Source organism: Arachis stenosperma, chromosome 10, assembly GCF_014773155.1.
Source record: "Arachis stenosperma cultivar V10309 chromosome 10, arast.V10309.gnm1.PFL2, whole genome shotgun sequence".
NCBI lineage: Eukaryota > Viridiplantae > Streptophyta > Magnoliopsida > Fabales > Fabaceae > Arachis > Arachis stenosperma.
In genome coordinates, this window is record NC_080386.1 from 75,676,623 (window position 1) to 75,687,584 (window position 10,962).

General features: G+C 31.7%; 1 protein-coding gene across 1 annotated transcript; it reads right to left on the reverse strand.

The window, feature by feature from the left end:
* Positions 1-3,975: 3,975 nt before the first annotated feature.
* Positions 3,976-4,947, reverse strand: LOC130957242 (uncharacterized). Its single transcript, XM_057884113.1, has one exon. The coding sequence runs from the start codon at positions 4,945-4,947 to the stop codon at positions 3,976-3,978; it is 972 nt and encodes a 323-aa protein (XP_057740096.1).
* Positions 4,948-10,962: the final 6,015 nt, after the last annotated feature.

The window sequence follows — 10,962 nt, forward strand, 5'->3', positions numbered from 1 at the left end:
GTTATAATTATTTTGTTTTATATATATATAATTATTTTTTATCAACAATTATGCAATAATTTTTATTTTTATATCCATATATTCCTCAATCTCAACTCTATTATTTTTTCTAACAGTGATGTTTTAATTTGTTGTTTTCTTTTTTCACGTATCTTTTTTTTCTTAAATAGTGATGTTTTAATATTTCTTTTTTTTAAATACAACTTTTTAATAATTACATTACTAATCTAAAATATAAAATGAGAAAAAAAATGATACATATATCCAAGAAAGAAAATAAACTTAAAAATTAGAAAAAAAATATTAAAAAATATAAAAATAATATATTCAAAAAGAATAGTCGTAATATATAAATTGAGTCAAAAATTTAAATTTCTCTAAAACTAATTTAATCAAATATCAATATTAGAAATAAATTACTTAAATAATATTTAATCTATTCTACTCCTTAGACACATACAGATTAGAGTCATTCCCGTAACGACAACCAACTGAAACAATATCAACAACAATACCGTTATTATATAATTATCATATTATTATTATTATTATTATTATTATTATTATTATTATATTATTATCAAATAACTAAAATTTTTGATTGATAATTGATAAGTAGTTTAATAATGAATTAAATATTAATTTATATAACTATAATAAAGATATTTTTATAAAAAAACTTAGAAGAGAAAATAGTGGATTCGTTTTAGCAAAAAAATGGATTCATGAGGAATCGACACCTCATTTTTATTAGTTGGGAAAAAATCCAGTTTTAGTGTATATAATATGTATAATTATTGTTATATATGAAGCAGGTTTATATTGCTATAATTATAGAGATTTACTATAATTATATCAATTTTAATTATGAATGTAAATAAATAAAATAGAAAATAATCAAAACAATTTTTTTTCTTTTTATAGTTAAAATTGACTGTAAATGTAAAAAATAAAATCACTGATTAAAAATTTGATTGAGAAATAAAACTCCATAATTTAAATTTAATTTGTTAACTAATTATTCTTATGTCCATATAATAATAATAATAATAATAATAATAATAATAATAATAATAATAATAATATTTATTAATAATATTATTATTATTATTATTATTATTATTATTATTATTATATTGATTACAATTGTGAATATATACTGATAAAATTATTACATATAAATGAAAATTAGAATTATATCAATTATATCAATTATATGAATTCGAAATTATTATTATTATTATTATTATTATTATTATTATTATTATTATTATTATTGCATAATAGGTTATTAGTCACGTGAATTATTATTATGAAGTCATTAATTATGCTTGAAATTGATATAATTGCTATAATTGTCATATACTCTCAATCATCGATTATATCAATTTAACTATATCAATTATATTTAAATTATTAGTCAATTATTTTAATAAAAATTCTTGCTATAATTAGGTTATTGCTATATTATATCTTGTATCAATTGTTATAATTAATTCAATAAAGATATTATTCAGTATATATGTTATTAATTATATGCCAATATTTATAAGAATAAGTTAAAAAAAGTGATATATAAACATATATAATATTATGTTATATAAAAATAAATATAAATGGATAAACTGTATAAAAAAAATAAAGCCTATATATAGAATAACGAAAAACTCAAGTAATTATTATTAGTTTTTTATGGTTTCTATTACGCTTAGTGAAAATTGAGTGATCTAAAAAATAAATATGGAGGTGACATGCATACGTATATTAATACAGAAAGAATATATATTCAGAAGCATTTTTTTATTATATCACTTATTTACTCACAGCCTTAAAGTCTTTAAAAATATACAATTGTATTATCATTCAAACACAAATTCATCTTTTATTTTCATTAAATATTTAGATTAATTCAGTTAGATGAGGACATGCATACGTATTAATACAGAAAGAATATATATTCAGAAGCATTTTTTTATTATATCACTTATTTACTCACAGCCTTAAAGTCTTTAAAAATATACAATTGTATTATCATTCAAAACACAAATTCATCTTTTATTTTCATTAAAATTTAGATTAATTCAGTTAGATGAGTGTTTTAATAAAAAGATAAACTATTATTATTATTATTAAATAAAAATATCATTAATTGATAATTAGTTTAATAATATTAAATATTAATTTGATATAATTATAATGAAAATATTTTCCTAAAATAATATAATCATACATTATTCATGAGCTATTTATTATGCAATTAAAGATATTATTATAACATAATATTTACTTACTATATTTCTATTACACTTTATATATCATCAAAAAATGTATGTTTCATTATTTTTTCTAAATAAAATCTGTTTTTATCGGTAAAGAAATTGTGTTTAGGTCAATTAATATATGTTTAGGTAGAGATTTTTTTCGAATATAATAAAAATACAATTAAAAAAATAAAGGATAAAAATAAACTTAAATGTATCTGACACCACTTCATTTTATTAAAATATTTAAAAATAGCACATCCACGAAAAATACTCATAATATATAAATTGAGGCAATAATTTAAAATTCTATAATACTAATTTAATCAAATACTAATATTAAAACAAAATTACTTAAACAATGTTGAATCTATTCTAGTCCTTAGTGCATCTGCTATTACATGCAATGCGCAAGGTAATTACTTAAACCCCTCAATGGCATTACATGCATGCAAAAGAAAGCCGGTAATTTCTCAAAAAAATCACAATATGTTATAAAATTATTCTAATAACGAAAAACTTAAAATAAGAAAATTTAAATATATTACGAATCGTTGAAATTCGTGGAAATAATTCCTCAATAAAAAATCGAGCTCCTCCCAAGAAAGCTAACTTTAACCACATTCCATTAGATTGGTCATAATAGGTGAGTAGATCTAACCATCATTCGGTAAAGTAGAGATTATTGCCCCTTCTTTGAACGCTTACATTCATGTAGTTGGAACCCGAATCAGTGAAGACAACTCGATGAGGTATTTCATGGATGTGATGCATTGTAAACGATTATGGCAAAAGACAATTGAACTGGAACATTAGACGATAACATAACTTAGAGTAACAACAATAAATAAATTATCAAAAGAAAATATATAGATGAGTATATGAAAATATTATAAAAAATTATAAATTGTACCTTAAAAGAATCAACTTCAATAAAAACGAAGAATACATTCTTATTCTATGAAGTAGTAAAAAATACTAAATATAAATTATGAACTGACTCTCAAATTTAGATTCATGTATGACAGGAAAATACTATTTATAGACCTTAGTAAAACAAATATAAATATGTAAATTAATTACTATTAAGGCAATTTTTTATTATGTACAGCAATTACGCATTATAATTGATAAGTAGTTTAATAGTGCATTAAATATTGATTTGATATAATTATAATGAAGATATGTTCTTAAATTAGTATAATTATATATTATTCATTAAATATTAAATATAATATAATAATAATATAATTATAATAAATAATTTAGAATAGATGAAAAATTTCATTCGTTTTGGAGGGAAAACGAACTCACAAGAGAGCGACACGTCACCCTTATTAGCTGGGGGAAAACCCAGTTTTAGTATATTAAGTAGATAGATAGTATATATTTTTTATTTTTTTTATATATATTTCAAATAGGAGGAGGAAGAGTTAGGGAGATAATAAACACCAGAAAATTAAATCAAGATACATATATCAATCGATACTAACTACTAATTGAGAAACAAAAAGTTTTGAGAAAAAAGATACAGCAGAGTACATAGTTAGAGGTTAGGGAAGCAGAGAACCACGTGTGCTGCACGTGCACGAGAAGAACACGAAACAGCAACACCACCAAAATCCTGCAATATCTAAGATGACAGAAAAACCCTTCCTCCAAAAAACAGTAACGAAATTACCAAAGTACCCTTCCCTCCCTCGATCCCTCTCCTCTAGACCAAGTCTTCCCCTCCGGCGACCTTCATCTCCTTCTCTCCGGCGTCACCATCACGGGGACCCGACCGGCTGTAGAAGCTGGCGCCGGCGTCCAGTGCGTCCGAAATCGGCTTAATTACCATAAAGCCCTCCCCTGTAACCGCGCAAACAAAGGCGCCAAGGAACACAACGAGAGAAAAGACTCCGTAGAGCTGTGACTCCGGCGTCCACACCGCGGTGAACCCTAGCGCCACCACCTGAATAGGAAGCGCGAAGAGCAGCGCGGTGGACAGACCGTAGATCCTCAACCTGAGCCCCTTGTTGATCACCAGCGACAAAACGTTCCAGCAAGATAACAAGAAGCACGCCGAATATGCAATCGCGAACACCGCGAATACGGCACTGCTCAGCAACGGATAAGTGCAGAGAACGGTGTCCTCGCCGAAAGCGTCGGTAACCACCACGTGAGCCTGCCGGAAGGTCGGCGGCAGGGCACGCTGCCAGGAGGTGGAGAACATGAGAATGCCATGAAGCGCTGAGACGGGAAGGCAGGTGAGGAAAACGGAGAGGACAGTGCCGAAGTGGTTCTTGGCGGTGGTGACAATGGAGGCGTTGAAGAGGAAGAGGAGCGTGACGAGGAATGCTGGCTGGAAGAAGCCTAAGGAGAGGATGATGTGGAGCTTGCAGAGGCCGACCTGGTTGGAGACTTGGTCGTTTTGGTCGGAGAGGAAGGAGAAGAGGCGGAGGTGGAGGTGGCGGATGAGAGGGAGGCGGAGGAGCTCGGAGAGGGACCAGAGGGAGATGAGGAAGACGAGGAGGAATCTAACCGCCCAAAGGGAGTTGAAGTTCTTGAGATGCTTTAGGGATTTTGACTTGAATTGAAGGTGGAATATCAGAAACAGCGACACCACCGATAGAAATATCAGCGTCGATATGAGCGTCACCGTGGCTACTTCGAATGCAGAATTCACCGCTCTTGATGTTGGCATTAACATATCAACCAATCAATTTGGTTTCTTCTGTATGTATCGAATCTCTCTCAATCCCTAATAAAGTAATAATATTGATTTTCCTCCCTTCCCTTCCCCTTGAATTAATTTGTTTTCTTGTGTTATATATGTATGTATATGATGAAAAGGTATTAGGTTAATTAATAAGTAAATAAGAGAGAATTACTTGGAGAGATGAGGGCCGGAGAGGAGGGGGGAGTGGGGGCGAGGGTTGTGGCGACGGCGCGGGGACGTGCGGTGGAGGGGTAAAAATGTAAAGCATGGGTGGTGGTTAGGAGGCATGTGGGGGGATAGTCGGGTTGGAAGAAGAGCATGAAATGGTTTTTTGTCCCTATCCCCCCTATTCCCAATAACGGGTGTGGGGGGAAACACCTACACAATCAACACTTTGCTTATTATTCCTATCTTCCTATTATCGTGAATCATATGGAATTCGAGGAAGATGGGGGAACAATCAACCTGAGAGATATTGCAAAGACAAAAACAAAAACAAAAGCAGAGAGAGAGAGAGATTGCTGGCTCTTTTTGATTTTTGTTTCTTTGGTTGGATTTTTGTGGTGTCATTAGAAGGATCCTTTTATTTCGCTGCTCTCGTGTGGGATTGCCAGCAACATCCTTCACTTCTCCCCACCACCCTAAAATCACTTTGATCATGCTATCAAATTAACTTAGGTTATTAATTAGGGTTGTTTTGTTGTGTTTTTCTATATATAATCATCAGTGCTTTTTGGTTATTAGAATGGGAACCAAATTTACAGATATGCTAATATGGACATGTATTTATTTTACCCTAATACACGTATCAGTCATTACTTTTTTTAAGCAAATATTATCGGAATATATTATATTTTGATATTTATTTCATAAACTATGTAGATGTTCTTTCCTTTTCTCTTAAATTCAACACATCAGATTTTTTCTAATTAGTTTTCAGTACTAGGATTCGGATTTCTGAATCTCCTTATTTATTCTTAATATATTAAAAATATTTTTTTTTTTTTTGAACTCCCAACACTTATTTAAGCGGACGAGTGAACTGACCACTTGATCAACCCAAATTGATTAAGGTATTAGTTAATTAAACTGAATAATCTTTTCTTTTTCCGGTTTTTTCGTCCAAAATATAGTGCATCGTTACTTGTTAACATTTCATTTATAATTTTAATATTCCTCTATTCTTAATTACTTATTTTAACCTAAACAATTTAATTTCTATAGAAATTATACTATGCATATTATTGATAAAGATATATTCAATTTTGTTATTTAAAAATAATGATTAAAAAGATTATCGTGTCCATAATAATTTTATATATGCTATGTTCTTCACGAATCTAATAATAATAATAATAATAATAATAATAATAATAATAATAATAATAATAAAATACTATTTTTTTATTATTAAGCAATGCTCCTTAAAATTACAAAATATAAAAAATATGACTTTAATTTCAACAATCTTATCTCTTTTGACATTGAGTTAAGTCCCATTTTAGTTCCTGGAATTGACAATTGGCGAGTTGTAATGATTTAGTACTCGAAATTCCAATTGCTTTAACTTAATCTCTTCAGATTCAAAAAAGTACTCCATGTTAGTCCTAAGCACATTTTTCATCATCAGAACTAACACTGCCAGTGACGTGGCATAGTCTTTATCACGTTGGACATGGAAAAAACAATGTCCCATGTGTTTTGACACAAAAGAAAGGTTAAAACGATGTTATTTGAGGGTTTTAGAATAATAAAACATTACTTCTGCAACCTTTTGATCACTCTTCATCTTCTCTTTTTCCATTGAATTTCAAATATAAAATTTTTTCTCCCTTCTATGGGTGAAAGTAAGTAGAAGTTGTTGGAGGAGAAATGGTTTATGGTTAAATATCGATTATCACGAAGTGTGTATAGACGTGCATGGAGGTTGAACACAGCTACAATGGTTCATAACTCTGGTCACTGAGGTTAGCGACGAGTATTTTTTTTGTGATTTTTTGCAATGTATACATGTTTGTCAATGATATTATTTCTATGCTTTTGTTATTTTGATCCTATTTTTTTGAACCAGAGTTCCTGTTAGGGTTTGTTTTAGTTCCTATGTTACTGGGTGCAAGAGTTTCTATATATGCTCTATTTGCAATGCTTGATAAATGGGTTTATGTGTGAGTGTGTGTGTGTGTGTGAATTTTTTTGACATCTGTTAACTTTGTTGCTAAATTGTAAATATGTTGAGAATTTTGTGTGTGATTGCCTCTGTACCTATTTTGTTGCTGAATTATAAATATGTTGAGAATTTTGTGTGTGATTATCTTTGTACCTATTAATTTGATGTGATAATGGTAACTATACTTTTCAATCAATTATTCAGACGGAGGTATTGATGGATATTATGTTCCATCATGGGAAAAGTTTCAGAAAGATGATAATGGGAACACAATTTATTCGCCCGTTAACAATGCATGTCTTAGTGACCTTGATGAGGATATATTAGAGGTATTATTTGTCAGAAATTATTACAAAGAACTTAGGTATGACAATGAGTTAAGGGAAATGTGGTTTATGACTCAGAAGAATAATGACATGATTGATATTTATTTTGAGTATGGAGTTTCAACACCAGAGTTTCTTGAGGAGAAGGAGATTCTGGTGCATGTTGATGATGAAATAACGGAGAGTGGTGATGCTGATGCAAACTTAAAGGCCAAACACAATATTGAGATTAGTTTTTCTATGTCTACTCCAAGCCCCTTGCCAAAGAAAGACTTGAATTCTATCTCAAATTTCACTTTAGACCCCTGCCCAGGAACAATAAAACCATGTCTAAGGAGAATGAAACCATAACTATTGCTCTTGATAAACCCCTATCCACCAACAATGAATGCATTACCCCTGCTACTAATAAACCTATTTCCAAGGAGAATGAAACCAAATCTCCAGCCCAAAACCAATAAATTCCTTACCACATCAAAGGATAATCCTAAGTCCATGGCAAATCCCAAGCCTGTTAGTAATGTTGCAACAAAAAAACAAAACCTAAGTCCAGTAACAAGCCTAAGTCTAATTAATGTCTATACCAAAACCCAATTTAAGGTCTAACAAGAAGGTAACTGAAGGAACTCAAAGTTGCACAAGGGCTTCTTTAAAATTTAAGCACGTTTAACATCATGGGGCCAATAAAAGGTGATCAATTTTCATCTGAAGATCAGCATACGACTGAAGACAACTCTTTATAAACCTGGCCAAGAAGATAGCTCATCAAGTGGTAATGATGAAGTTGTTGGTAACATGTCAAAAGCTAAGATGAAAGACATGAAGTTCAGGCAAGCACCTGGAGCTGCCTTTGCAAAGCCAAAAAGGAATATAATTTAATGATGATGATGCACTAGTTGCGAATAATGAAGCTGAAGAGGTGGACTTTAGGTATTTGGGAGTCCCACATGTAGATGATGTTGTTGTTGATGATGCCTTGGACCCGGGAGCTGAGTCTAATAGGGCAACGGATGGAACTCAAAGAAAGGGAAAACTCCTCCCAACTCCGAAGATGAGCTTTCTGATTTTATGTCACATATCCTAATTACCCAAAGCTAACCGGATTTTATGTCACATATCCTAATTAGTCCAGGTAATTTGCAGTTTAGGAGGAGTGTTTTCAAGTTGTAGTTCAGGCGACCTTGGTCAGAGTATTACCGGAACTCATGTAGAAAAAGGGATCATATTTCCGTTCCACCCAGTTTTATTAGATTAAGAATGAAAACACACCTTAGAATTGAATTAAACATATATTAAAGTTGAAAAGTAATAATATTAATCTATAGAAATAAACAGAACTCCTAACCTTAACCAGGAGGTTTAGTTGCTCATGACTTACAGCGAAAACAGGATTCTGAAAAGTTATAGAAGAAGATCTAATCTGATCCTTAAATACTAAATGCTAAACATAAAAGATATTATTTTAAATTAAAATTTACAAAGATAAAATAAGATAAGCCTAAGAAGTGCTAAAATCCACTTGGAGGTCCAATAGCATGTGAAACGGACAGCAAGCTGGTGTTCAATGCCAGGATTGGGCGTTGAACGCCCTAGAGGGAGTGTGCGCTTCTGACTCAGCCCCCTTGCTGGCATTGAACGCCAGGTTGGGTGTTCAGCGCCCAAAGGGGAGCTTACAACATTTTTGTTTCTTGCTCCAAGCTTCTCCAAATTATTCCGAATTTCACCTAAAACCATAAAAACACAAGAAAAACTCAAAGTAGCATCCAAAGATGAATTTTGCACTAAAACATAATAAAACCTATTAAAATCTAACAAAAAATAATATAAAAACAACTAGAAAAAAGGTATAAGATGCTCACACAAAACAACACCAAACTTAAACTGTTACTTGTCCTCAAGCAACCAAAAACAAAATAGGACCAAATGGAAGAGAAAAATACATCAGGTTAGAGTTGTCATTCATGCTTAGTTCTAATTACTGAATGGAGCTATTAACACTCTATTTCTGAATAGCTTTGGCATATCACAATCCTTTGGAGCTCAGAAATATTGGTGTCCCTTAGAACTAGACTTCGAATGATATTTTTAGGTTCTTCTTGATTCTTGAACATAGCTTTTATTTTTTTTGGTGCTTTGCACCTTTAAGCCTAGTTGTGACTCTAAGTGTTTGTTTTCAAGCTTAACTTGATACATAAATACCACAAGCACTTAACTGGGAAAACCCTTTGGATTCGACTTTTGCTTTACTTTTATTTCTGGACAGTGGTGCTCAGAGCCTTAAGCGTACTCTTTACAGCATTGGGTCACGACTTTAAGTGTTCAATCTCAAGGGTTACTTGACACTTTCACACCACAAGCATATAGCTAGGGAAAGCCACTCTTTTTGAGCTTTTAGATCAATTTTGATCCTCCTAACCATTGATGCTCAAAGCCTTGGACCTTTTTCTTTTGATTTTTCTTTTGTTTTCTTTTTGCTGTTTCTTTTGCCTCCAGAATCAATCTTTTTAATTTTTCAGAGAATCAATAATATTTTTCTAAATTCCTGTTCCTCAAGAACCAATATACTCAACTTCAACATCAAATATGCACAGTTAATTGATACATTCAGAAAATAGAGATAAGGCCACCACATCAAAGTAAATAGAATAACTCATAATATAACTCAATACCTTATGCATCTTACTTCTTCTTTTTTTAATAGATTTTTCTTTTAAGCTTGATGAGAAATATATAACACATCTTTAACTAAAACGAAAAAGAACCTACTACTAGAAAACAAAGAAATCCTAAGAGTGATCATGCAACTAGAATAAAAAAACAGAAAACAGAATACTAGGAAAAATAGTAATAAAGATAGGGAGAATAAAACAAGACCACCTCAGTAATGGCTACACTGCTCCCCCCAGGGAATCCTATGGAGCGTTTAAGCTCCTCAATGTCACGCCCCTGCCTCCTCTGCTCTTTGGTGCACAAAATTGTAAATCACACTTCTCACAATTTGTACCACTAACCAGCAAGTGCACTGGGTCGTCCAAGTAATACCTTACGTGAGTAAGGGTCAATCCCACAGAGATTGTAAGCTTGAAGCAAGCTATGGTTATCTTGTAACTCTTAGTCAGGATATCAATTATAATTATCAGTTGACTTGCAAATGAACAAGAGAGCATGGATTGAATAATACTTATTATGCAGTAATGGAGAATATGTTGGAGTTTTGGAGATGCTTTGTCTTCTGAATCTCTGCTTTCTCCCTGTCTTCTTCTTCACGCACGCAAGGATCCTCCTATGGCAAGCTGTGTGTTGGTGGATCACCGTTGTCAATGGCTACCATCTGTCCTCTCAGTGAAAATGGTCTAGGTGCGCTGTCACCGCACGGCTAATTATCTGTCGGTTCTCACTCATGCCGGAATAGGATCCATTGATCCTTTTGCGTCTGTCACTATGCCCAACCCTTGTGAGTTTGAAGCTCGTCACAGTCATTCAATCCCTGAATCCTACTCGAAATAC

Excerpts from the sequence above, each read along its gene's own strand:
- LOC130957242 (XM_057884113.1), bottom strand. The coding sequence starts at position 4,947 with ATGCCAACATCAAGAGCGGTGAATTCTGCATTCGAAGTAGCCACGGTG.